Raw genomic sequence first — 26,426 nt, 5'->3', positions numbered from 1 at the left:
GTATTATTGCTTGTGTTACTACCCATAGTTAGGAACACCTTTAATGTTCTAATCGAACAAAGTTCATCAAGGTTTAAGATGTGCACATGTAGAGTGATCAGGTAGAGAATCAAGCTTGTACTTGGTTAATGCGCATGCCATCTACCAAGTTGTTCCCGTCTGTCAACCCCTCTATTACTTGAGTACAACGTGGGCTTTTTGAACACACACCCGCCTCCACCTGGCCTTTGTCTCTCTTCTTTCTAGTTCGTTATTCATAATTATGAAGTGTGCTTTGAGTATTTAATTAATGCGGTAAGAAAAGAAGGTAGGAGATATAATAAGAGACATGGTAGGAGACTGGGTGGGTAACTGGTGTAGGAAATATAGTAGACACGTTGTTGTTCTAGGCGCTGCACGAAATGCGCGGCGGAGAGCCTATAGTAGCAAATTACATTATGTAGGAACTTGACATTCTCATCAATCCATAATTCAATCATTGCATAGAATTTATGTGGTATATGACCTCTACTCATCATCACTCTCCTCCTCCGATTCTTCCTCCTCACTACTTTCCTCTTCAGCTTCCGCCAACCAGTTCACAAACTGTTGTGCCTGGCTACGGACGTTCCGCATCTCTTCACTCTCGCTAGAACGCTCATCATTCCACCACTGATCATAAGCCTCCTCATCCACAAGCTCAAGATCATAGAGCACCTTGGCAGAGAATAGCAGAATATTCGCACCCTTATTCCGGTGCACCAGATCCTGCTGTAATTGGAGTAGCAGATCAACTTGATCTTTCTTTTCGTTTTTGTTCCGGTCAAACAGCGTCCGGTCCACAACTTCCCGGTATGTGGAGAAGAGGTCGTGCACCACATCGCTGGCATTCTTGCCAGTTTCCATGAGTTGTTGAACGTGTTTCATGAATGAGGAGACGATGGCGCGGCGGACTTGATTATCGGAGGCGTTGGCTGTCATGCGAAGACTGACGAGTTCCAGTTGGACGACGTCGGCGCTGACACCTTCGCGGATACTTTCGAAGATACTGGCCGATGCATCATGGTGGAAGTTGTCTTGTTCTTCGCCGTCAGAGAAGCTGCTTCGTCCGGAACGGGGCCAGGAGCCGTCGGACAGTTCGGAGGATAAGGTGGAGATGGAAGCGGAGGAGAGAGAGAGACCTGGCATGCGGTATACAAGGCCAGAGGAGGCGACACTGACGACATCGTCGTCGTCGTCTTCGTCATCGTCTTCGCCGTGAATGAACTCGCGGCCTTCGCCGTCGGCTCCAACCACCTTTGCATCGGTGGTCGCTGCGCTGCCGTCTCGCCGGAATGCGGTGATTCGCTTGCCGCTCTCAACTGATATGCCGTCGGCGATCTTAACGCCATACGACAAGAGAGCACCGGCCGCGACCTTGCAGTTCTTGCCAATTACAACATCATCCGCGATGATGGCGCCCCGAATATCCGCGTTATCACCAATTGAAACATTCTCCCAGATGTAAGCGCCCTCCAGCTTGACGTTGCGGCCGATCTTGCAGTTCCGGCCTAGCACAGTGTTCTGAACTGTTGTCTTGTCACCAATACTAGTGCCCTTGCCGATGACTGTGCGGCGACCGATCACGCAGGATCGCGCCAATGTGACACCCTGCTCTTGGTACAAGCTGCCCTTGCGAAGATCGTAGGTGTGACCGGGGAGCAAGTTGGTATCAGGACACAGCGGGTATGTCCAGCGGGAGATGATATCTTTGCTAACAGCGTCGTACGCCTTCAAATTCCTTACCCGCGCGGCATAGTGATCTTTAATGATATGTGTGTGGATGGTCTTTCCGTTCAGCTCGTAGTCCTTGAGAACACCGAACAGATAGTGCTTGCGAGGGGATTGGTAGTCGAAGCTGTCAGACCACAAGCCCAGTACATCGGGTGTGCAAATATCAATGCTGCAGTCGATCAGGTCTTGACGAATATCCAGCTCAGGGTGAGTCATGAGGAGCTCGGTGTCAATGGTGAGTCGGGCGGGGTTCTCGTCCGAGTGGTGGTCGATTTCCTCGTAGTGGAGACAACGATCTTTGGTAGGATCGATAACGAAGACCGGGGAGACAGACGATGCTTTAGTGCGGTGAGTCCGTCCAGCTTCCCGGAGGACCATGGTCATGATGGCGTTCTTGTCGGTGGCACGGCGGGCTCGGTGCTTAGATAATGCGCCTTCGATGGGCAAGTTGCTGATCACGTCGCCGCTGACGACAATAAAGTCACCGGTGATAAGGTGCTTTCCATCCAGATCACGCATGACATCACCAACGGAGGCAGAGGTTGATTTGAGGAATGTGAATTGCTTGAATGGAGATGAAGCCGCTCTCCATTTAGAGGCACTAATGGTAGCTCCATTAGCAACGTACTTGAGCTCTTACATGCAGGCTGTACGTACTTGATATATTTCTCTAGAATATCCGAGTGTGCGCCTCCGTAGAGAAAAACTTCCTCCACACCTGCATTTGCCAAAAACTCGAGGGTGTATTCGATGATGGGGGTGTTGGCCAACGGCAGAAGGCACTATGCGATCCGGTCAGCTCATTCCAACTTTTGTTTTTCACAAAGTATCCTTGTCGGCAGATCGGGCGAATAACATACACGAGGCTTATTGAGGGTGAAGGGCTCAAATCGTGGCTCAAAGGTATCCGCGAGGACCTACTCGTAGATAAAAAGTTAGCCGAAAGAAAGCATAAAGTGAAGCTTATCTCGGACGTTTCTGTTTACATACCACGGCCTGTAGTGTATCTTCTACCTCATCGGCAGTATTTCCCTTGGGCTTTGAGCCTCCGCCCTTTTGCTTAGCACCCATTGCAAGCAGATCCTGAGAAGTGTTAATCGGATGTATCGAGAAAATCAGATTCCGCGGAGGTGGTATATTGTTGATCGGAAGTAGTGAAGAGAGGCCGTACCTGGTACAAGAACAAACTACAGAGACGAGAATTATACCGGGAAGAATGCGCAATGTTAGTTCAATGCTGCCGTAGGTCGTATGCAGGGTCGTCGCGGTGCCTTTCAAAGACACAAAAAACCCCGCCAAGCCTCGGTGACTCCCACTTTGTGTTTGTGATGTTTGCATTGGTTCGTGGGTTAGATAACGTGACTTACCTGTGGCTCATGATATGTGGCACAGTTGTCTCACCAGCCACCTTACGATTTCAGCCACAAATTGTTCACATTCAAGATATGCTGGTCGATTCCGGTGGAAATGTGCCAAATCCTTGAATTTGTCATTCCGAAAGCTATGTAATACTGATCCCACCCAATTACCGATGGATTACCATCTACCCCTTGTCACACTCCGTACAGATGTACTATACTTGCAAAGTGACTAAAAAAAGAACAATGAAGCAATACCAACATCAGCCAAGACAATTCTAAATCTTAATTCCACCTCCCAATCACCCCTGCATTGCCAAAAATAATGGAAAAAGGAAACAAGGAAATATCAGTGGACAGCCCTGTAATAAGACAAAACTGCCCTGTCCGGCCATGGGACCCACTTGCGAGCCAAGGCGTGTAATCCTTGGAAATCCCCGCGGGTCCAGGCCCTCTTGGACCTGCAACAAACGTGTGCTTTATTATAGACGCCGGTCTAGACTCTCGGCCCTTACGATCGTGGGTTCGTCCAGCGGGAGGCGCGTTTGTGGGTACCTTATCCTGTTACCAAGGGAGTTCTATGTTGAAATAAAGATACTGTTTGTGGAATTGCTCCAGTTCGTTGGTGGATTGGATATGTTACCTCCCTAATTGAGTAGTAAATCCCCGTAGCCATGGGTCAATTGTTAAACCTGAGATAGTTGATGATGTGTACACATGAGAAGTTCCCCTACATGCTCATTCTTATCCCAGGGAACAATGGTGGATCCCCATTCTCCTCCCCTATTCTAGGAGCTCGTAACATGGGTGAATTCGGAGCTAAAGAAGGAAATAGGGCCGGGAAAGATAAAAAGTATGTCGTGTAAATATGTACGGTGTACCTGTCAAAACAAGGGTGGGTAAGAAAGCCCTTATATTTCCCTTCCCAATACAGGCACCAGATTGGTAATGTATATCAAAACCACAGATCCAAAGCAGATAGCGTGAAAAAGCACATGTTCGCCTCCCAGATAAATCAAGCCTGCAAATAAAACGCCATGACCTGTAGAGAAAGGGTAGGAAGACCGCGATCGACGCATACCTCCGGAGAAGCGCAAGCAATGTACGATTTGAAGACCTCATCATTATAAACAGTGGGAATCGTAAAGTGGATAGACAGGCGGAGAGGTGGAGGGTGGATGATAGAGCAAAGAGGAGAGGATGTGTGATTTAAACAGGCCGTCCGGCTTGTACTGCCATCATTGGCTGGGGCTGGGCATACATGCGTTGTCGCTTAGCCATGTTCTGCTGATTCTCTGCCGCATTTGACATATCAGACATCTGCCGACGGTGCGGTGGTCGACTTGGGGGCCCGGACGAAGGAACGGTAACTGGTGGAGCAGGGAACTGAACGCCATTCGGATCGACAGCATATGCCGCCGGGGGCGCAGAAGGTGCGGCGACGTACTGTCCTTGAATGGCAGGCATAGTTGGTTGGACCGCTTGCATGCCTTGGAACTGGCCGGGTGATTGCCAGTTGGTCATGGATGCTGCGGGTGACTGGCCGGGTGAGCTATCTTCCTTGATAGACTGCGTAGCTGATGTTTGGGAAGCCATTGTGACGGCTACCGGGGCTGGTGGGCCCTCGATGCCTTGGGGAATTGTCTTGAGATGAGTCAAATGAGTCTCCAGCATGTCGAGAAGACTTTTACGAGTGAATGGCTTGGGTAACACGTCATTCATTCCTATAGCACATTAGTCAAGTTCCCCGGCACAAACCCGCAAATCTTGACTCACCATGTTGATAGTATAATTGAATGTCGTCACTTCGAATGTTTGAGGTCATAGCAATGATAGGAGTTTGGTCAAACTGGCGGATCAAATGACAGGCCGATACACCGTCCAGATTGGGCATGATAATATCCATCAGAATCAAGTCGTACTTCGAGCCACCCTGCATTTTGTTCACTGCTTCTAAACCATCGAACTGAGAATCATTAGCCGCTGTACAATATGCGAAACCGGAAAGCAACGTACTGCAGTGTCAATGACACAAGAGAAAGAATATAAGAACTTGCCACCAATCTGTCGGCAAGTCGCATCGTCTTCAACCAACAGGATCCGCGGGCTGCGCATCCAGCCGGGGTCCACGTTGGTACTCTTCTTACGATTGTCTGGTTGTTGTCGGCGAGCCTCGGCGGTGTCGACTTCGGTCTTAGTGGGCATCGGGTACGGAACATTATTGATATGCTCGCCATACATAGGGTCGATACCGTTGGTCGCACCCACGGGGTATACCACTTGTTCCAAGTCATTACCCATTTTTGGGTAGGCCATCGCTGGGTTGGGTGGTACAGTAGTTGCCGGTCGAACCATCCCATTCCGAGGTGCATCCATTGCGGGTGTAGCGACGGGTGCCGCACCAGTCACCTTCTGGCCATCGTTTGCCGAATCCATGTTCGGCAAGTTGAACTGGATCTCAGCGTTCATATCATTTAGTAACTTTGAGGCTTGTTGCAGTGGAGAGGATGGCTCGTCGTCCACCGCTCCCACCTGCATGGGGCTCATGGTCGAGCCCTGCCCTTGGAATCCAACGGCCTTGCTATCTCTTCGCTGGCGCGCGTCCACTGAGAGCAAATAAGTCATGACTTGGTGAATGACATTTTCATGGTTCAGCACGGTCTTTTGTACTCGCATAACTTCCTGCAACATGAGCTGGTGATCCACAGTCAGCTGGGCATACCGGTCGGAAAGATGCTGGATTTGTTGTTGCTGTGCGAGGATCTGCTGGTTGAGCAGATCAATCTGTTGCGTGGGGACGGACTCCTCATTGCTCTGGGTCTGCTTGCGGGGGGCGGGGGCTTTGCGGCGGATATTGTCGAGAGATTCTTTGCTGTTGGCGCGGAACTCGGGGTGTTTGAATTCCCAGGCCTGGTGGGCACATCAGTATCGCGAGAGGAGATAGATTCCCTGGGCCGGCAAAGGACCTACATTCTGCCCATACGGTGACTGGCCACTCTCCTCGTTATTCTGGCGGACCTTGTGAAAGTCGTATTTATTGAGTTGGCGCACAAAACTGGCGAAGTTGCTGTGCTTGAAGTGTTTCGGCAGAATGGTCTTAGTAAATTTCTCGCACTTGGTAGTACCGGTTAGCTACACGGTGCGACCACACTCCACCACGGGCGCATTTACCTCTAGAACGACGAAGCTATCTCCTTCATCACCCCAGCGCACAATGGACGCGTAGGAGGGGTCCTCCAGCATTCTAGATGCATGGTTAGATACGTTCGATCGCGAGATTGTGTTCTGCGTAGCGTCGGGGTAAAAGACGAAGGGTTTGGCTGGCACGAGGATAGAGGGGTTCCAAGGAGGACTCACTTGTACAGCTTGCGCACCTAAACATTTTTAATTAGCATTAGAAAGCGTGAAGATGACCTGTGTATCGCGAGACTCACAAAATCGCTGGAGTTGCCCGCGGGGGCGGCATTCGAGGTCTGGCCTGGGCCATCCATGGCTAACCGGGTCGCGACCGGTCGAACGAACGGGCTTGACCTGACAGATTGGTATATAACCGATATGCTAAGGAAAGAATATTTTGAAGATGGATGTAAATGAAATAAACCCTACTCTGTCGAAGAATAAGAAAAAGAGCAAAACCTCAAGAGTCTCGGATCTAACAAGCAGAAAATCCAGAAAAAAAAAGAACTGGGGGATTTGAAGAACGCAGAATATGGGTACCGCCCAGTTACCATTTGGCGGTAGAGCCATGTACCAAAGTTACTGCGCAGGTACGGACATGGTACATGGCCCGTATTTTGTGTATTTAAAGTTATTTCAAGTTCCATCCTATCTACTTACTATCTTCTATACATTCAAATGTTATAATTATGATATATGCAAGGAGTTCTATATATATCCAGGTTCTTACTGCCCACCTTTATTTCTTATCCAGGAAATAGGAACATCTAACTGTCCTGGATCTTAAGTCCATATTCAGAAGTTAAACCCCATTTGCTCCAAATATAATACAGTAGTCAGTGCGCATAAGATGGAGGGGCATGCACCGACCGGGGTATAACCATCCTTGGGTACTAATACTGCATTGTTTCGGTGCATCGAGACCCAGGAAAGAATACAAAGAAAAGGTAAAAAAAATAAAAATTGGAAATGTATGGATTTTTGCCAAGAAAACTGCTCGTTGAGACACTTGAGAGGGGAACGAGTCTTAGCTCCACCAAACAATCTTTGGGACCCTACGGAGTAGGGAACCTATGGCCCACTCAGCATTGGTGGTTCCCACACGCGTACAACACACCATTGTTCCCACATATGCGTTGGCTTATGAGGTAAAATAAATATGAATTAAAATAAGGCAAAGAGTGAAATAAGAACAAGGAAAGCAGATCAAGATGAGCGCCTCAAATCAAGGGAGATTCTTATAATTCAACAACTAGTGAGGTGATATGAACTCTCGAACCGGTTCGTTCCTACTCTCGGGAGGGACTCGGAGCTACTGTATTGATATTATGTATATATATATATATATATATGCATACGAATGTCGATGATATTAAATCGTAGCGATTTAATTAATTAAAGTTATTCCGATACGTACATGATGTTTCTATGCGAAATAGTGGAAATGTGGACTGAGCTCCAACGCTCATGCAGCTCGGCGCCGACGTAGACGCCTCCAGCTAGCTTTGTCCCACCAGTACTCATGCAACGATTGGTTGCCATTTCTTATAGGGTTAATCTTTGCTTTTCTCACCTATGAAACGCCCGTGGTTATCTTTTCATCTTATGATCTAATCAGTTGAAATTCTATAACACCTCGTGTTATTGCTTCCCTTAAGCTTCGGACCAAATCCAGCACATCTACGGAACATTTCAATGTCAAATGGCAACTTCCGAAATTCTAACCTAGGAATGATATCCCACCTGGGGAAGAGGGAGCCATGGCCCCCTCTACGAACCCGTTAGATCATCTACCCGTGACTCATGGACCCGTGTTGCATCGAGTGGCTGAATCTGGCCCCAGGACAATTCTAGTATATCGTAGGTAGCAGGGACATCCATCTCACTGTCAACGGGTGAAATCTATGTAGGTGATGGTATATAATTACCACATTGAAGTCCTCAAACAATCTACCCGCTGCAGTGACTAGCCATGCCTGATTACTTACGGACCTCCAGATCAAACAATACCCTGTTGTTCAGCATATGGGATGTAATCCCGACCACAAGAATATTTTCCGATGTCATCTGGGAACCGATGGAGTATAGAAATGACTAAGACGTGCAATGCAGGACGCTCGAAGCTTCGCGTAAAACACGACCCAACACAGTCGTGGATTCCATGAAGATCTTAATGAATCAATCAGTCAGGCTTATGGGTCAGAAAAGCTCGGTTCCCCGGAAATTTCTTCATATATGAAATCAATATTTGTGTCATAGCGCCAATGAAGATCGGCACGACCGTTGCCGCGGCCGGCCATGACGAAATCCCCGAAGCTCCCCATCACCTCCTTTTTTCCACCTCCACGAACCTCGCAACTTTCCTTTCTGTCTTTACCTAAGTACCTGACTCTCAACTCCATCCAAGATGTTCGCCGCTCGCCGCTTCGCTACCAACGTCCCCCGCGTCCGGGCTCAAGCCGCGTTCTTCCACAAGACCGCCCCCGCCCTCGTCCAGAAGGGTGATGCTATTCCCAACCTGGACGTCCTGGTCGAGAACTCCCCCGGAAACCAAGTCAACCTCGCCAAGGAGCTCAAGGGCAAGGGTGTCATCATCGGTGTCCCGGCTGCTTTCAGTAAGTTGCTAGAATCATAAAAAACCCTCTCCCCCAGACCAAACAGAGCTTTGACATTGACTCTTCCTAGGCCCCGCTTGCTCCAGCACCCACGTCCCCGGTTTCATCAATCACCCCAAGCTCAAGGAGGCCGGCCAGGTCTTTGTCGTCGCCGTCAACGATCCTTTCGTGTAAGCCGCAGCAACAATTGCACTCACCGAGAAAACGCTAACGCGTCAAATACAACAGGACCAAGGCTTGGGCTGAGTCGCTCGACCCCAGCGGCAAGAGTGGCGTACGTGATACTGATACACATGGTGGAATGATTCACTAACTGTTTACCTAGATTCGCTTCTTGGGTGACCCGACCGCTCGGTTTAACGAGGCTCTTGACCTGACCTTCGACAGCCGGGCCATCTTTGGCAACATCCGCAGCAAGCGCTACGCTCTGTTGGTGGAGGATGGCAAGGTTAAGGAAGCCTTTGTGGAACCCGACAACGCCGGTCTCAATGGTAAGTTGTCACATCTGGAAACTCGTTTGGTTACTGACTCGATCAATTAGTTTCCGCTGCCGAGAAGGTCCTGGGCTAGAAACTTTGATTTCAACATGTTTCTCGTCGCCTTGCATATATAGCAGGATACCAAAGAACTTGAAATTTCATCACATAACGGATCCATCGATACTAGCGCCAGTAACCCGTCGTACATAAAGAGCACAGACTCTCAAGGTCAAGTCTCGCTTAGATTTGTTCTCGTAGTCTTATCATATGTGATCAGACGATTATATTACTCCTGTATGGTGCGAAAATAGTGATTCATAGGTTTTGATGACTTCAACAGAAGATTGATACACATGACCGGGGAAATCTCATGAAGTAAATGGCTGCCTAAGGATAGACTGACGCGGCCCCTTTGCCACAGATGTGGCGTTTCTGACCGACTGAATCGCCAAGGTGAAACAGGTGCAAAGAAAGCGAACCCTGCAGATCTCGGATTGGACCAATGTACTGAGAATACACTTGGCTTGTTCTCTGTAATTTCTAGAATGGTTTGGTGGCTGTGGGTGGATCAGTGGCATTTTTATAAATTTCCACAGCTGTTGAACCTCACCAGATAAAAGGAAACCGAAAAAACCCCAACAGAATATAGAACCGAACTTGAAGTAAATCATAGAATTGAGATTGATATGCAAGTCAGTATGTCAAGAGGGTCCAGGTTGATCCACCAAGACTAACAATAACTTACGCTTCGTCATTGCCAAGACTTGTCTCTTCCCCCCCAAATCTAGCCACGGTCCCCTCTCCCGCAACCATCTCTCCTCCTTCATTCCAATCTGCCTTAAATCCTTGCTCTCTTTCAATTCTTTGTACTTCCCCCGTGGCTGGTCCGCTCCCGTCCCATCCATTTGAAAGCGCCAGACCTCGTACCCTTGAGCATTGCCTGACTCCCGCCTTGGGCCGCTATTCGGAGCCCTGAGACCGAGTTGGTTGTGAGAGCTTGGCAAGACACTTTGCTCCGGAATCCCACCCATCTGATCGCGTTTCATACCGCGACTTCCTACACCCCTATTTCTCGCTTATCTGCGGCCCTCACAGCTACACCGGCATCATGTCAAAGGTCGTGCGCAGTGTCAAGAACGTCACAAAGGGATACTCCTCTGTGCAGGTCAAGGTCCGAAATGGTAAGTCTGGCTTCTCTGGGACTGTCAGAGGCTTTCGCAGGCTTCAGATAGGCACCGTGATCCCGTTGCAGTGAAAATGCATTGATTTGTCACTTTCTCCTATTCTCCAGCGTCTGCAACGGTGACCTGACAAGCACCGCGTCGCGCGCTCCCGGCTTGATGGACATTATGCTAAGTGGCCTTTTTCCTTCTAGCCACAAGTAACGACCCATGGGGCCCGACGGGTACCGACATGTCCGAGATTGCGGCCATGACTTTCGGGAGGTAGGTTTGCCGATGGCCTGACGCATACACAAGAGGCTGACATCAGCGCATAGCCCAAACGAGTTTTACGAGATCATGGACATGATTGACAAACGTCTCAACGACAAAGGAAAGAACTGGCGCCATGTGCTCAAGTCGTTGAAGGTCCTGGACTACTGTCTGCACGAGGGCTCGGAATTGGTGGTTACGTGGGCCCGGAAGAACGTCTACATTATAAAGACTCTGCGCGAGTTCCAGTACGTCGATGAAGAAAGTCGCGACGTGGGTCAGAATGGTGGGTTACTTTTCCTTTTTCCTTTTTCCTGGCAGATATTGACAATGGCACAGTTCGTGTGGCCGCAAAGGAACTCACCGCACTCATTCTGGACGAGGATCGACTACGCAGTGAGCGATCGGATCGCAAGCTTTGGAAGACTCGGGTTAGCGGACTTGACGAGGGACAGGGAGGCTTTGGAAATGAGCCTCGCCGGGAGCGACGAAGACGCCAGGGTTCCGACGAAGATGATACCGAGTACCGACTAGCTATCGAAGCCAGCAGAGCCGAAGCCGAAGAGGAGCGCCGACGCCGGGCCAAGGACGCGTCGAATCAGGGAGAGGACGAAGACCTGGCAAAGGCCATTAAGCTCAGCCGGGAAGAAGAGGAGCTGCGGAAGCGGGAGTTGGAGGAAAGCAATGCGCACGCGCTCTTTGACGACACCCCGGCTCAGGTTCAACCCACCGGCTATAATCAGGGCTACCAGCAACAGGGTGCGGTGGACTGGTTCGGCAACCCGATCAATGCTCAGCAGCCCATGACGACCGGTTACCTGAACAACCAATATGCGCAAACTACTGGATTCCAGGCCCAGCCTACTGGCATGAACCCTTACAACACTAATGGCTACCAGCAAGCCTCTGCCTTCGATCAGAACCCTTACGGACAGCAGGCTCTTCAACCTCAACACACTGCATTCCCCGCCAACAACCCGTACGGAGCCAACCCAGATCCAATGGCGCAGCAGATGCAACAACAGATGAACTTCCAGCAGCAGCAACAGCAACAGCAACAGCAGCAATCACAGGAGAACTACCTGTCCGCTGGAAGCAACAACCCATGGTCCTCGAACCAACCTGAGGCACTCAAGCCTACTCCAACGGGCTCGAACAACCCGTTCGCTCCGCGTACTCAACAGTTTAACAGCCAACCACAGCCCGCGGGACCGCCATCTCTCAACACCCTTGCGGAAGATCGCGCCACGAATCAGTTCAATAACCCAATCACCCAATTCTCTCGGACCAACCAGCCTAGCCAGCCGAACCCGATTATCAACTTCCAAGCTCCTCAGCCACCCAAGAGTACTCCTCCGTCCTCAGATCCTCACCACGCTCGCTTGAATGCACTTCTTGCAACTGGCGAAGGCCAGGATACTTTTGGTAACGTTGGAGATCTCCGTATCCCTGCGCAGCACACTGCCCCTGGTACGTTCGTCAACTCTGCTGGTCAAGGCTTGGACCGCCTGCATGCTACGCATACGGGCAACAACCCATTCTTTGGTCAGCAGTACACCGGTATGCCTCAACAGACCGGCTTTGTGCAGCAGCAGCAGCAACAACAGTCCAACGGAAACCCTTGGGCTGCCCAGCAGCAACAGCACGGTAACAGCAGCCTGATTGACCTGTAACCACATTTTCCTGTCCTCAGTGAAGTTCCTTGATTCAGTCTTGTCTATTTCGCTGAGAGCCCTTATGAACTAGGATTGTCGATACCACCTTTTTGTTTCCTTGCTTTCCATTCCTCGAAATTCACCATCCTTTCCCGTCCCTGCTCTATTTCCTTTGACTTCCTACGTCGTATCCTCCTTCTCTCTTCGTGGATAATGAGCAATTGCATCGTGAAGCCAAACGCTCAGAAACTGAGAATTCTCATCACTTTACTCACCCCCTCTTTTCCTCGGACCTTTTTTTTCTCTCTCTTTCTCCTCATACACACCGTTTCTCATTTGTCAACGTTTTTGTCGCTTAGGATATCCTTCTCACCTCCACAGTTTTGAATTTCTTTTTCTCCCTCCGATACACCTGTAAATGTCAAAATTGCAGCCCGACTCATTTGTTGGAATTGATCTGGCCGTCCTTATCAGCCGTAGCCACGTAGCTCCAGTACTGCCAGCATGTCTCGAGGAGTAGCAGTGAGTCAGACTTTGACTGTCGGTAGAGGACTGTCGGTAGAGAAAGATGCCCGGCTACTAAAATGTTTTTTTCACTGCCAAACATTCTCCCATAGTTGTATGTACATGACAGGCTGCATTATCTGATGCAAACCCATAGCATCATTAGCCTGCATGTATGCATCTAAAAATATAGACCTTTCAGGTCACACCTATACACTGATATGTACATACTCATCGGCACCAATGCTTAACCGGAACAAACCATAGACCGAATGCAAAGTGGCTACACAGTACCCCGCATAGTAATGGCCTGCAAGGATGAGCCACCTCATCATATCAACTGCCTTACAAATATCGGGATTTGACCTCCAGGACCAGTGGATACACACTGCGGGGTTCGGCCTTTGGTCAGGACTAGGTATCTCATGCTGAGACAGTGTCAATTCCTCTCATCTACCTCTCCCAAGTATTTGAGACTTCTCAGTGATCGAATCATCCAAGGTTGTTGTTTGGCTGCATAAAATGGCCGCGTCTTCTAATCCCGCTGCCATGCTCGCCTCCGCGGCTATCCCCGCGTTTAACTGCCCATCTGGCACGAAGATGTATATCTTGAATTTGGGAACGTTGGAAGCCGATGAGTCTTGGTTTGTAGCATTGCTATCACCATTCAAATGTTGCATAGTGATCTGATACATGTCACTTGAACAGGCTTCTTCGAGGTGCGAACTCGAGTTCATTAAGCAATCCAACCCCGGTAAATAAACGTCGCCAACTCGCTCTTCTTTCGGCACTTATTGAATACCCTGGTGTGGGCTTAATCTTGTATGAAACAGGCTGTGCGGAGGATATTGATGTGGTAAGACTGGGTTTTCAATTTGGGAAATTGTACCAATGTTAATCAAGATGGTAGAAATGGCCCGCTCCAGTAACCGACGTTTTCCCTAGAGTCAAATATACCGATGATCATAAATTGCCCGCGGCGATTAAGGCTACTGGGCACGATATCAATGATGTCAAAGCCGTTATCATTGGTCATCTCCATTTAGATCATGCAGGTGGACTGGAGCATTTCATGGATACTGATGTCCCGATCTGGGTCCATGAAGAAGAGTTCAAACATGCCTGCTGGGCTATTGGTACTGGAGCCGATCTGGGTGTTTATCTTGGACATTATATGTCGTTGGAGAGACTTAAGTGGCAGACGTTTACGGAGTCAACGCTTGATTTGTATCAGGGCATTGTTCTGCACCATTCGCCAGGTCATACGCCTGGATTGTGTATTATGCAGGTGAATCTTGAGAAGGATGGGACTTTTATTTGGACGACGGATCAATTTCATGTTGTAGAGAATTATGAGCTTGGACATCCTCACGGCGGATTGGCGAGGGATCATAATGCGTGGTATCGGAGTTTGAATATGATCCGCAGGCTTCAGCGATTATTTAATGCGAGGTTGATCTTTGGTCATGATCAAGATGTTGCTGATCAGTTGATCAGCGAGAAGAGCTTCTTTGAGTGAGGTTGCATAACAACAGCGCTTTTGAATGGGCTATTTTGCAGTACATTGGCTCCATTCAATTCAGTTTTCTTCAAATGCATGTTTATGTTTATAGTTTTCTTTTCCATCAAAATTTGACTGCTGCTGACTGGTTAACCGCGCCAGAGCATGATTCCGTACGGATCACGATCAGCCTCGCTAACAGAAACTTCAACGCTAGAATCTTGATATATCTCTTGGAAGCCAGTGGCAGCTCCGCCCTGCTTGGAACTATCTTCAATGGCCTGTAGGGCTGCCTTTCTCTCGCTCTGCCATGTCTGAGAAACTTCACGAAGAAGCTGGTTGCGCATGACAGCACATAGGTACCCGCGCTCGGAGTTGGAGTGAGCCAATGAAACAACGACTGAGCCCTTCTCTGTAGCCGCAAGAGCCTCGTGGTGACTCATTTCTCCAGTGAATAGAAGATCAGGGATCTCGTTTCCGCGAAGAAGAACTCCAGAGCCGGACCCAGGGCACATACCAACGGTACGAATCCGAATCTCGTTGATCGACCGGCCCTGGGGAGTGGCAATGGGAATTCCGCCCGGGAGGCCGACACCGCGGCCAATGTGGTCAATAAGCGTGGTGAGAGGCTGAGCTTCATCGAAGGTAACCAGGCGACCCGCACCAGCAGACTCGAATCCCTCCGGGATAGAAGCCGGAGGTGAGGGGTGGATAGTAGACCGAGTGTGAGGTATTTGCTGGGAGGGGGTTGCTGATGCCGCAGCCGGGACAGACTCAGGCTGGGGGTAAGTAGGTGCTGAGTACAAAGCGGACGCACAGTCCTTGATTGGGGACTGCGGCGTGGAGTCGGCCTTGAATGTGCCGGTCACTACGTCACAGAGCCAGTCGGCCATACCACCAGGGACGGTGTCGACGGCAGTGTGCGGGGAGTAGACGCTGATACCATTCTGGGCAAGGCGCAATAGAGACCTTTGTTGAGTGTCTTCGAGAGTAAGGGACTTCAGACCACGGAAAATGATTGGGTCTGAGACAGCATTAGCAAGGTTTGTTAATTTATTTATGATAGGTCACACCCTTCATGAGATCAGCCCGTTGAAGGGATGACAATTCAGGGTAATTGAATAGAGCACATACGGTAGGCCACAACAGCGGAGTCCTGGCGCCGAATTGCCTCATCTGCAACCGCCGTTGTCAAATCAATGGTCAGCAGCACGGAGTTCTTCTGGCGTCGTGACGGCTCAAACGGAGCTTCCAGGAGTACTATGGAATGAAAGTTAGCCCAGTCCAATAAAAACCGAGCCAAAGCTTGGTATTAACATACATCCGGTGTTGTCGAAGCTCTTATCGGCCAATGCCTCGGGGTACCTGCGTATAGCGGGTCAACGAAGCTCAAATTGCGGGGAGCTACAAACGAACAGCTTTCTCATAGAGCTGACCACAGCCCGAGTAAAGGGTGAGCAGGGAGGGGTTGACATAGTGGAATATACTCGTAGAGCTAATCGTAAAGAATTCATGGACTTTAAACAATTAGAAAGAAATTCCAAGTCAATGTGAAAAAGAAAAGGAAACAGTGACGCTATCGAAACGTATCAGCACGTGAACTGCAAGCATATCGGATAATCTATCCACCCGCTCTATAGTCAGGACACCAGCCACAGCGGCTGAATTTGTAATACAGATGAACCTCACTACCTTCCATCCGTGAGGCTCAACTAACTTCCTCATTGCTCGCTCTGATCGTGCTTAATGTTCTCCCGCACCTCCTATTTCTCTGTCTTGAGAGGCTGTCGCTATCTCCTCGCCCCGGTCCCCCAGCGCGCCGCCTTCTCCCTCTCCGCGCGTTCCTTCTCCGCCGTCAACGCCGCCATGGCCGACACCTCGGGTATCACCGCCGAGTCGCTGAAGCTCAAGCTGCTTGATGTGTTGCAGGCGCAACACGTGGAAATTGAAGATCTGTCTGGTAGGAATTGAAATTTGAAATACTGGTCCGTTAAGCTTGGATGCTAATTGATACTTGCTTTTTGTATAGGCGGCTGTGGTCAGGCTTTCCAGGCAGTCATCGTCTCCCCTCAGTTCGAGAGCAAGAACATGCTTGCTCGCCACCGTCTCGTTAACTCTGTTCTGAAGGCTGAGATCGCCGCCATCCACGCTTGGACTCCTAAGTGCTACACCCCCGAGCAGTGGCAGGCACTCCAGCAGTAAAATAAAACCTTCTAGCCATGATATTGGGGGACGGTACAGCCTGGGAATTTGATATGTGATATGATTCGCATTGTCATGTTCAACCTTGGAAGCCCCGTTTTTGCGAAACTTGTTAAAATTTTGATGATACCTTGGGATAGTAGGCACACGCCGACTGTCGGGATTAGTGTATGATAGAGCCTAATTTCCATTAATGTCTTGATAAAAGTATAAAGAACATTTATTAGGTTGGGATATTGTATGAGTAAATGAATGAATATCTATCAAACTTGCAACAAACAAATAAAAAGTACAGAATGATAGTACGAAAACAATTAGCAAATGGTCATGACAAGCTCGCTAAGTATCGTATACTGACCTGTTGTGATATTCATTTCGTCTTTATACATTGTAAACGATAACGCATGGACTCGGATGCCTCAGCAGACATTCGTGATATCCTTACAGCTTTCACGTAAATTTTCTTCAACTTTATACTGCTCTTCCATAGTAGAGCCAATGATCCCTTCAATCTCCCCAGCAATAGTACCAGCAAGAACACCAACACCTATAATACCACCATCACTAGCCTCTCGAAGAAAAATGCTCTTCCCTTCACTCTGTGGCCCAGCACTAATGATAAGTCGATCAATGTATCGTTGAATGGTTTGTTTATAGTGAGGGTAGTGTTGTATCACACCACCTGACACCGCTACAACCAACTCTTCAGGCCCGTTCTGCCAACCTGGTATTGACGACCCGAATTCGGGAACTTTATTTTCCTGGTTCGCTGTCTGTTGTACTTGGTCTGTACTTGTTATCGGAGAATCTGTGGATTCCGTATCCTGTAACTGAATCTCGCGTGTGCAGGCAAGAAGTCCGACTGTGGCGGCCGCAATCAATGCCGCAGATCGTTCTTGTACTGCGGCGGCAACGGAACGAATATGTCCTGCATACTCGGGTGTCCATTCCCAGTCACTGTACTCTGGGGCGGGAAGCTTTTGTGACAAGTCCTTCGCAAGTTGTTCATCGGAATAACTCGGTGCCACCACCAGGGACAAGAAGTCCGTAGTCAGAGTATATTCCTCGACCAATTTCACAGGTAATGAAGACCTAGGCACTGCCTTCGTTCTATGGAACCAATCGTAACATATGATGCGCACTAATTCGCCGATGTACCGACCTCCAACCATATACTCCAATGGCTGGAACCCAGGGCGGTTGGAGTTTGCTTCAAGCTCGGAATCCCATTCATTTACGATCTTCAACTCTTCCAGCGGCCCACTGGCACCCCGAAGCGTCCATTCGGTTGAAACGATCGTCTCTTGGGCGTCGGGGTCTTTTTCGCGAATATGTTGAATTTTCGCTTCTTGGAGATCGGTCAATTTCATCGGCACGGCTGAATTGCAGCCCGCCCCTACAATGAGGCCCATAACGACCCGGGTGTTGGGAAGAGTGCGGATCGAATACGCCAGTGATGCAAAAGTGGCGATCGTATCGTTAGTCATGACCGTAATTTTGAGTTTGGGCAGACAGTATTTCTTCCGTCGCTTTGCGGGCATCTCGGCAGGATCTTCATCAGAGCGTCTAGTGTGGCACTCGTAGCCATCAAGCAATGCTTGTCGGAGATTAAGGGAGGATTTGAGTGTAAACCCTTTCCCTGTAGGCATGAGGATGGCCTCATTGAGTAACTTTTGCCTACAACTAGTGTTAGCTCCCTCGAACTCATAGTGGTAGCAAGGGAAATTACTTGATTGGAAAACAAAATGAGATCCCCATGGTGATCTCGGAAGGTGCGTCATCTTTAGAACTGGCCAAGTCATCGTGGATAACCTCTGCAATACAATCTCCGATCCAGGAAAACAAGGAGTCGGCCTGGTCTTGGCGCAGGCGATTTTCGATGGGCCATGCTTTCTCTAGCGTACGCCGAACATGGGAGTGCTTCTCTACTTGCTCTTCACCCAGGAGATCGATAAATGCCACACGAAGATAGAACAAACCGAGATAGACTGCTAGGTAGCGTCCCTTCTCGTGTCCAGTTGGTAAACGAGTGGTGGCAGTGGGGAAGAACTGCTCTGAGGAACCTGCCGCTAGTGCACGATATGTGACTGACAGACGGTATGACAAGCGATAGAGCTTGTCTATCTCGATCTTTAGTGGCTGGAGAAATTTTTGCAATATAGGGTCTGCCCTGGCCATGATGCTGTGCAATTGAGGACAATCCTGGTGCCTTCGGTATGTTGGTTGCATGTCTCATTCTAGTTTATCCGTGGATTTCCCCGGATGACCAATCATGCGATCTAATTTGAGTTAACTAAACATTGAGCAGCCATCATTTTTACAGAAGTTCACAGGAATTGGTACTTCTGGATTCTTTATCTTGTAGGGAACATGCTGTTATTGAATAGATCAATAGGTCTCATGTGGACAAATAAAGAGCCAAAAATCCTCCAATGGTTATAACTGATACATAAGCGTAGATACGGATTCCCTAACAGATAGGGTTAGGTAACAGAAGTTAGATCTAAATTTGGTCCTAAAGAAGCCTATCTGTACCTATCTGTAGACACTACATACCTATGTATCTGTCTAAGATAGCCCAAATATGATCTGATACGATCTGACTACTGTGGCTTAGCTTCTATTATAATCCTAACGGCCCTTTACTTCAATAATGCCACCGTTATAATCAGCCTCCAAATCTATTTTCCCCGTTTCTGATGTCCTTGTTATTCTCTAGTTATATTATTCTCGTGAAGACATATTCTATCGTAGGACTGACCAGCTTCATCAAATTTAGAGACCTAGTCGACATAGGTAATATTCGAAACAGGCTTTCATGTTTCACCAAAGAAATAATTGACGCTCAACCGAAAAAAATATACTGTAACTTCTTGATTGACAAAACAATCTCAAGCTCGACACATCGCATTGCAAAAAAAATTTAGAACGCAGATCGGTGGAATTCCCTTTCCCCAGTCGATAAAATTCAACAACTTGTGATGCATCATCTTATCTGGCAAGTTATCAGGCCGCTCAGATCGAACACTAGCCCTGCAAGGTCACCATCGACAGAAAGCTAAGTCTTTCAGCATCAGATACTGCACCAGCATACATCTCTTGCCTGATAGACAGGAGGTAGCTGGCTATCTGCTCATCTGTATGATATGTTTGGTTGTAGCAGGCCCTGATAGACAATCTACCACCAAAAGTTTGGATTCCCAGATAAATTCGTTCGTCGGTTGGCACTGCAACCATCCAGAGGTCCCGAATTTTGAACGAGCCGTAGGTCTTTGGGAAGGCTTTGGAGAGATTCCCGATAAAGCTGGGTAGTATTCCCTTGAAGTAGTCTTGAGATAGTGCTGACGCGCATTTCTGTAAATATGGCACCATCGTGATGAGGGCAGCAGACTTTCGATGAGCGAGGGCCTTGTATGCATGTTTCACCCGCAAGGCTGTACGTTGAAAATCATCCGACATCGGCACCTGTATGGGCCAAAAGCCAATCCGCAAAGCAGCAGCTCTTGAATTGGCATTGGGAGGCGAGTCGGTACATCTTTCTCGAAAACTGAAGATAAGGACGGTTGAATGGATCGTACTGTCAGAGCTGGGACTAACTCTCTTTCCGGCGTGGAGAAGTGCAGTATGCAAGAAAGCAGTAATCCCCAACTTCATTTTTTTGGCTTGATCCAGAAGTTCAGATGTTTGACTTTCAGAAAATCCGAGAGATTGTGTTTTACCCTCTCCAGGTGGGTGTGTGTTATTAACGGAAGGTATTTCGAATGCCTCTCCCTCCGTTCGTGGCTCGGGCAGAGACGAAGCAAGATTCGAGGACCAGGATTTCTCCAAAGCAGTTACTCCCGCAGCGTCAAATGCGCCAATAGCAAGGTTTTTCATTTCCGCACCCCAAGGTTCGCTCACAGTTTCTCCACCTAAGTTCAAGCGCTGGATCTCATTGAAGAGGTCCTGTAACAGACCCACAACTGCCTGTCCATCCCCATGCATGTGATTCATGCGGAGAACCAATTTTTGCTTGCTAGGGAAGTAGTATAGCACAGGCGAGTTGGCAGCAGGTGCAATGACGAGGTCTTGACAGCCCCAAACTTCAGTATGTGGATCCCAGTCTTTGACGATGAAAGTCTTCTCAAGCCAATTATCAATATCCGCTTGATCTTCGAGAGGCTTGTACCGGAATTCGTCTTGACCGACTTCAGTGGCAAGAGTAGGATGGAGATAACGTAGTCTGGTCCATGCTTTTTTGATCGTCTCCAGAAACGTACTTGCGTCCTTATGTAGAGTTTCCATTCCAACGCTGGCCACGATGTCAAGGCTCCGAAACTCCGGTCTGGCCGGGTCATGGCAAAAGCTTGAGAACGTCTTTTCAAATGGATCAAATGGCCTGATATACTGGCCGTTACAGTCTTTTTTCCATTTCACTGATTTTGAAGAAGATTTTAGAAAGCTTTCACTCTGGCTCGTTGTATCGGGTATCTTCCCAGTAGTGTTTGAAAAGGTCGAAAAACGAGTGGTCATCGCTTTGACAGCAAGGAAATTCTTGGAAATCGTAGAACGCGGTGATTTGAACAGGATAGACATGGTGTAATTTGATTCATAGGAAAGTTATAAGAGATAGATGTAAACATTTATATCTGGAACCTTGCTATAAAACTCAGTATTGTTGTCTTCGAGCAAATAGTATCGCAAGCACATTTCCTTGCAGAGCTTGCACCACATCTGACCGAGACCCTTGACACCCATTCAAAGACATGAAGCTATCAGGTTCTTGCTATACTACATTCGATTGGGGCAATTTGGCCTATCGGCATGCCAGCTTGCATGATATTTGGTAGGCCTGACGTAGTAGCTTGGGAAGTGTCAACGAATCAGCTAGACGCCTCAGAAGAAAATCATATTGCTTACGAGGCGTTGGGTTACTTCAGGCTTGCTTTGCGATATTAATATTGTGTAACAACAAATTCTGTCATGCATGTTGAACTTAATTGAGTAAAGCCGGATAGTACCCGCCCGACGGGTATGCGAACCAACCGAAAGGGCGGCCAATCGGCACGATCAGACCCGGAGACTTTGTTTTTTTTGGCTTTCGTACATACCCGAGGAAGGGTCACTAACGCTCTCGATACGTCAACCAGTGATCCTCTAAACACTGGACCATATCTCCACTATGAGAATATCATGTGGTAAAACAAGATCCGCCTGATCTTCAATCCAGAAAGAAGTTCTGGACACGCATTTACGTGGCAAATACTGTCACTACTGGTTTTGTAAGGATATACAACTCAGTAGATCAATCTCTCTACATGATAGTCCATCTTACAGAACCTCTACTTTGTCAGATGGAGTAACTACGGGTGTCTATATTTGTAGACGCTGCTCCGTGACTTTACTCTCCCGGGTTTCATAGTCCTCATAACATATGAGCATTCTGAGCATACAAACATACAACCTTGGAAATCATCTCCTTGTATGCATGAGAAGTAACACTGCTAGTGAAAAATCCCTCATTGAATATATTATCTCTAGCGTTAACCCCCAAGACGGGAAGGTGCTTTCCTACACTGGAATAGTGCATAATCTTATGCTGAGTGGAGGATATTAGTTGTCACCACTGGTGCCACTTATACCTTCACTTGGTATCACGACATGGATGATTTGAAATCAATGAATTAAAGCAGGTAACAGGAAGATTGGCGCAGAATCTAGTAATGGTCAGATTAGCTGACGCTGAATCCCCCAGGAGGCGATAAATAGCGGGAGCATGCCAACAAACAATAGACTTAGTTTCTCATCAGGGGTTTCAACAAAGTTTCTCAAAACATCTCTGAAGATTCGTTCTTCTTGACCTACTCATAAGCTTTCCAGAGAGCCATTGTTTGGCTTTAGATACCGTTCATATCCTCCCGCTGGGGTTTTACGGCTTTCAAAGTGCAAGATGACAGCAGTCAAGTCTAAGAAAATGAACGGGACTCATAGGGTACAAGAAATTCCGACGACACAGTGGGCACAGGTATTTGAGAAGAAAGCCTCAGGTAAAGACCCGCGATGTACCCTCAATCTTATCTTGGTGCTAGAATTGTGCTGATCATTACAAGCTTTGATGTACACTCAAATTCCAGTGCCATCAATCTCCCCTGACGATATATTGGTCCAAATTCACTATTCAGGAGTGTGTCATACCGATTTGCACGCATGGAAAGGTTTGACTCTAGAAAATGCGTGGAAGATATTCCTGGCTAACTTGGAACAGGCGATTGGCCTATTGAGACCAAGAAAAATTTGGTTGGTAAGTTGGCCATTCTAGACGTGAATTAATTGATACAGTCTCTCACTACGAGCAGGTGGCCATGAGGGAGCAGGAGTGGTAGTTGCGCGAGGGGATAACGTCAGTCGAGTATCGGTGGGGGATCGAGTTGGTGTGCAGGTAATCCTCTTTTCTGAAGTTTTCAATCACGAGATTTTGTCGATACTAACAAAAATCATTAATAAACAGTGGATTAATGACACCTGTGGAAGCTGCGAGTTTTGCACCCATGGTGATCAGCAACTCTGTCCCGGAACCAAAAATTCTGGGTACACTGTTAATGGCACATTTCAGCAGTATTGTGTTTGTAAAGCAATGAATGCTGTTCGTATACCAGACGATATTTCTTTGGACGAAGCCGCCCCTGTCAGTCAGAATATACTCTATATGACCGGATTAATCCCTGTGTTGCTAACATCTATGACAAATAGATTCTTTGTGCTGGAGTGACTGTATACAAGGCACTTAAAGAAAGTCACCTCAAGCCAGGACAGATTGTTGGTAATGCTGCCAGTCTCATAAAATATTGATGTCTGTGTCTAATCCAGAATCGCAGCTGTTGTCGGAGCCGGCGGAGGCCTCGGTACACTCGCGTGTCAGTATGCCAAAGCACTTGGATATCGTGTGCTCGCCCTTTCGACAGGGTCCAACAAGAAAGCTATGCTGGTGAAAGAGATTGGAGTTGACTACTTTGTGGACTACGTCGCCTCTGAAGATAGTCTTATTCCTGAAATCCAGGAGCTTACTGGGGGTGGACCTCATGCTGCCATTGTGGTTTCATCAGTAGAGAAGCCAATTAATCAAGCGATTCAGGTAAGCTTCATGATATGAATATGCTGTCTTGCCCATAATTCATAGCGCATCTAGTACATCCGGCCGAAAGGAACCGTTATCGTTGTTGGTCTGCCTAAGGGTGCTGTCATCAAGGCCGACTTGTTTTCTACGGTCTTAAAGGAAAAAACAGTGAAGGGTTCCTATGTTGGCAGCCATATTGAGACTGAGGAAGCACTGGCAATCTATGCCAAGAATCGATTTCTCATTCAGTATCAAAAACTCTCCCTTGAAGAACTCCCCACGGTCTTTGAGAAAATGGAGCAGGGCAAGATGCAGGGACGAACTGTACTGAAAATTCCTTGTCCTAAGACCATAGCGAATGGTTCAATATGGAAAAGCCCAAAATTTATTCCCAACGAATATAACATTGGAACATTTTTGGCATCACGGTTGGAAGAGATTGGGATTCGGGATTATTTCGTCGTTCCTGGTAAGATTCGGCAGAGACTCTGACTACGAGAATAATGCTGACTGGGTTTCTAAGGGGACTTTAACCTGACTCTCATCGACCAGATTTTGAAAAACCCTAACCTGCGGATGGTGGGCTGCTGCAACGAATTGAACGCTGGCTATGCTGCCGATGGGTACGCGCGATCATCTCCAGCTCGGACTGCAGTTGTATTTGTCACCTTTATGGTAGGAGGGCTGTCGCTGCTCAACGCAATTGCTGGCGCATATTCTGAACGACTTCGGGTCATCGTTGTCTCTGGGGCTCCTCCATCCGACACGTTTGGACAAGACTGTTTGATTCATCATACAACCGGGCTGAAAGAACGAGACCAGGCAATCAGGATGTTTGAGACTGTGACTACGGCCTCCGTACGTCTGGATCTCAAAGGAGATCCAACATTTGTCCTGGATCAGGCACTTCTTCGTTGTCTTGAAGACTCGCTTCCGATTTATATCGAGCTCCCAGTCAATCTTGCCGAATACTCGTGTGACGTCCCCAGGCCGCTCATCCTCCGGCAACCACAAGTCACTCCACCTAATGTTCTTCAAGACGCATTGGATATCTTCACCAGCTACTGGCAGGAAGCACAGAGCCCGATGATATTTGTTGGTCCATTTGCACGACACGGCCTAACCCGGGATGCTCTGCTTTCTTTCATCGAGAAGTTGGGATGCCCTGTGTTCTGTCAACCTGACGCCAAATCCCTAGTCCCTGAAGAACATCCCCAATTTCAAGGTACTTTCTGGGGGTCAATTTCAGACCCAGCATGCCTGGATATAATGATGGATGCTGACTTGTGGGTGGGAATTGGGACGCGTTTGTCCGATTATAATCTGGTAAAAGAGCCCACGCCCTCGATGTTAGATATAGGCCTACATCATCTTCGTTCACCGACTGGTACTTTGATCGGTCCCGCCACAATGGCTGATATATCTGAGCATATTGTCTTTTCCAGTCTTACCGGCTACTGCATGGTGACCCACTGTTCCGCCACCCATGTGGAAAAACCGCTGAACGAGATAAACATGCAAAGTTCTGTCAGTCAGCCCCTGACGAGGGCAGGAATCTTGAAGGCAATCCAGTTCCTGCTACAACCTAATGACACCCTGATAGCGGAGACTGGTGACAGCTGGTTCAATGCGCAGATGATTAAACTCCCACCTGGGGTAGATTATCAAATGCAGATGTTGTATGGTTCTATCGGATGGAGTTTACCAGCAACACTGGGTTCGCAGCTTGCTCGGCCAGGAGGGCGCTCAGTCTTAATGATTGGGGACGGAAGCTTCCAAATGACGGCTCAGGAATTGAGCACGATGATTCGATTGAAGACAAACTCCGTGATTTTTATCTTTAATAACATGGGATACAAAATCGAGGTAAGACTCTCAAGGCCAACTTTGGATCAAGAACTAATTTTCCGTAACTATCAGAGTGTAATCCACGAAGGTCCCTATAACTACATCAGCAATTGGAATTATGCCCTGTTTGCAGAGACATTGTGCAATATATCCCACAGCCCTGGAAGTGGGAACAGCTATCTAACGGAGGCGGAAAGAATAGATCAAGCCAATCCGGCTCTATTTGCCATGCGTATCAAGACTCATGACGATTTAATGTTGGCAGTTGATCGTGTCGTGAGAGAACCAAATAAGCTGGCACTTCTAGAGTGCTGCATCCATCCTTGGGATATTAGCGAAACCTTAACTCGATTTGGTCAAGCTGTCAGTCTCAAGTAATGAGCGATTTTTACCATAATTCAGTGGCATGACATCTGTCAAACCCCCGGCTATGGTACTTGAATTTAAGCGACGCTTACGTACATACTTTACTTCATTTTGATTTTTCTTTCCAGAATGATCACAGAAAATGCAACCTATCAGGCTTTCATATAGATCACTCGTGGTTGACTTACTTGTAATGATTATATTACACTTAGTCGAAGCTCCAGATCCTCTTTTCACAGATAGTGAGGGGAGATTCATAAATTGACCAAGACGAGGAAGAATCACTCGAGAAATGGACATTGGATATAGACGCCTGTTAACAAAGACGTTTAGCTTATGCTTCTCTCTGAAAAGGCATCAATTTTTGTCAGAACCAAATTCATTGAGGACAAGCTTTTCTTTTGTTTTTGTTTCATGTGGTGTGGGGGGACAACCCACTGAGC

At 48.0% G+C, this 26,426-nt stretch overlaps 10 protein-coding genes across 10 annotated transcripts; 5 read left to right on the top strand and 5 right to left on the bottom strand.

Moving 5' to 3' along the window:
* Nucleotides 1-507: 507 nt before the first annotated feature.
* On the bottom strand, nucleotides 508-2,823 carry N7520_001002 (translation initiation factor eIF2B catalytic subunit epsilon; the record flags this gene model as incomplete). The annotated part of the gene is made up of 4 exons (XM_057134937.1): nucleotides 508-2,353; nucleotides 2,410-2,534; nucleotides 2,613-2,669; nucleotides 2,743-2,823. 4 exons carry the CDS (start codon nucleotides 2,821-2,823, stop codon nucleotides 508-510), a joined length of 2,109 nt encoding a protein of 702 aa, XP_057000873.1.
* A 1,496-nt stretch (nucleotides 2,824-4,319) lies between these two features.
* On the bottom strand, nucleotides 4,320-6,601 carry skn7 (uncharacterized protein; the record flags this gene model as incomplete). The annotated part of the gene is made up of 7 exons (XM_057134936.1): nucleotides 4,320-4,834; nucleotides 4,887-5,076; nucleotides 5,127-6,020; nucleotides 6,081-6,224; nucleotides 6,282-6,354; nucleotides 6,468-6,484; nucleotides 6,545-6,601. The coding sequence occupies 7 exons, from the start codon at nucleotides 6,599-6,601 to the stop codon at nucleotides 4,320-4,322; spliced, it is 1,890 nt and encodes a 629-aa protein (XP_057000872.1).
* A 2,093-nt stretch (nucleotides 6,602-8,694) lies between these two features.
* Nucleotides 8,695-9,472, top strand: N7520_001000 (peroxiredoxin family protein; the record flags this gene model as incomplete). Its single annotated transcript, XM_057134935.1, has 5 exons — nucleotides 8,695-8,902; nucleotides 8,973-9,072; nucleotides 9,131-9,176; nucleotides 9,228-9,393; nucleotides 9,444-9,472. 5 exons carry the CDS (start codon nucleotides 8,695-8,697, stop codon nucleotides 9,470-9,472), a joined length of 549 nt encoding a protein of 182 aa, XP_057000871.1.
* Nucleotides 9,473-10,489: 1,017 nt separating this feature from the next.
* Nucleotides 10,490-12,487, top strand: N7520_000999 (epsin; the record flags this gene model as incomplete). The annotated part of the gene is made up of 4 exons (XM_057134934.1): nucleotides 10,490-10,562; nucleotides 10,757-10,826; nucleotides 10,880-11,100; nucleotides 11,154-12,487. 4 exons carry the CDS (start codon nucleotides 10,490-10,492, stop codon nucleotides 12,485-12,487), a joined length of 1,698 nt encoding a protein of 565 aa, XP_057000870.1.
* Nucleotides 12,488-13,495: 1,008 nt separating this feature from the next.
* On the top strand, nucleotides 13,496-14,492 carry N7520_000998 (N-acyl homoserine lactonase family protein; the record flags this gene model as incomplete). Its single annotated transcript, XM_057134933.1, has 3 exons — nucleotides 13,496-13,617; nucleotides 13,682-13,829; nucleotides 13,884-14,492. The coding sequence occupies 3 exons, from the start codon at nucleotides 13,496-13,498 to the stop codon at nucleotides 14,490-14,492; spliced, it is 879 nt and encodes a 292-aa protein (XP_057000869.1).
* Nucleotides 14,493-14,623: 131 nt separating this feature from the next.
* N7520_000997 (Nif3-like dinuclear metal center hexameric protein) lies at nucleotides 14,624-15,949 on the bottom strand (the record flags this gene model as incomplete). Its single annotated transcript, XM_057134932.1, has 4 exons — nucleotides 14,624-15,498; nucleotides 15,609-15,734; nucleotides 15,796-15,839; nucleotides 15,891-15,949. 4 exons carry the CDS (start codon nucleotides 15,947-15,949, stop codon nucleotides 14,624-14,626), a joined length of 1,104 nt encoding a protein of 367 aa, XP_057000868.1.
* A 271-nt stretch (nucleotides 15,950-16,220) lies between these two features.
* On the top strand, nucleotides 16,221-16,676 carry N7520_000996 (BolA family protein; the record flags this gene model as incomplete). Its single annotated transcript, XM_057134931.1, has 2 exons — nucleotides 16,221-16,434; nucleotides 16,504-16,676. The coding sequence occupies 2 exons, from the start codon at nucleotides 16,221-16,223 to the stop codon at nucleotides 16,674-16,676; spliced, it is 387 nt and encodes a 128-aa protein (XP_057000867.1).
* Nucleotides 16,677-17,095: 419 nt separating this feature from the next.
* Nucleotides 17,096-18,854, bottom strand: N7520_000995 (hexokinase family protein; the record flags this gene model as incomplete). The annotated part of the gene is made up of 2 exons (XM_057134930.1): nucleotides 17,096-18,353; nucleotides 18,406-18,854. The coding sequence occupies 2 exons, from the start codon at nucleotides 18,852-18,854 to the stop codon at nucleotides 17,096-17,098; spliced, it is 1,707 nt and encodes a 568-aa protein (XP_057000866.1).
* An 849-nt stretch (nucleotides 18,855-19,703) lies between these two features.
* N7520_000994 (uncharacterized protein) lies at nucleotides 19,704-21,251 on the bottom strand (the record flags this gene model as incomplete). The annotated part of the gene is made up of 1 exon (XM_057134929.1): nucleotides 19,704-21,251. The coding sequence occupies one exon, from the start codon at nucleotides 21,249-21,251 to the stop codon at nucleotides 19,704-19,706; it is 1,548 nt and encodes a 515-aa protein (XP_057000865.1).
* A 2,038-nt stretch (nucleotides 21,252-23,289) lies between these two features.
* N7520_000993 (Polyketide synthase enoylreductase) lies at nucleotides 23,290-25,995 on the top strand (the record flags this gene model as incomplete). The annotated part of the gene is made up of 6 exons (XM_057134928.1): nucleotides 23,290-23,340; nucleotides 23,406-23,475; nucleotides 23,531-23,787; nucleotides 23,842-24,238; nucleotides 24,293-25,635; nucleotides 25,690-25,995. The coding sequence occupies 6 exons, from the start codon at nucleotides 23,290-23,292 to the stop codon at nucleotides 25,993-25,995; spliced, it is 2,424 nt and encodes an 807-aa protein (XP_057000864.1).
* Nucleotides 25,996-26,426: the final 431 nt, after the last annotated feature.

This window comes from Penicillium odoratum (assembly GCF_028828045.1).
Source record: "Penicillium odoratum strain IBT 22623 chromosome Unknown utg000001l_segment0_segment0, whole genome shotgun sequence".
Taxonomy (NCBI): Eukaryota; Fungi; Ascomycota; class Eurotiomycetes; order Eurotiales; family Aspergillaceae; genus Penicillium; species Penicillium odoratum.
The sequence above is the reverse complement of the archived record's forward strand: the minus strand, read 5'-3'. Positions and strand labels throughout refer to the sequence as shown.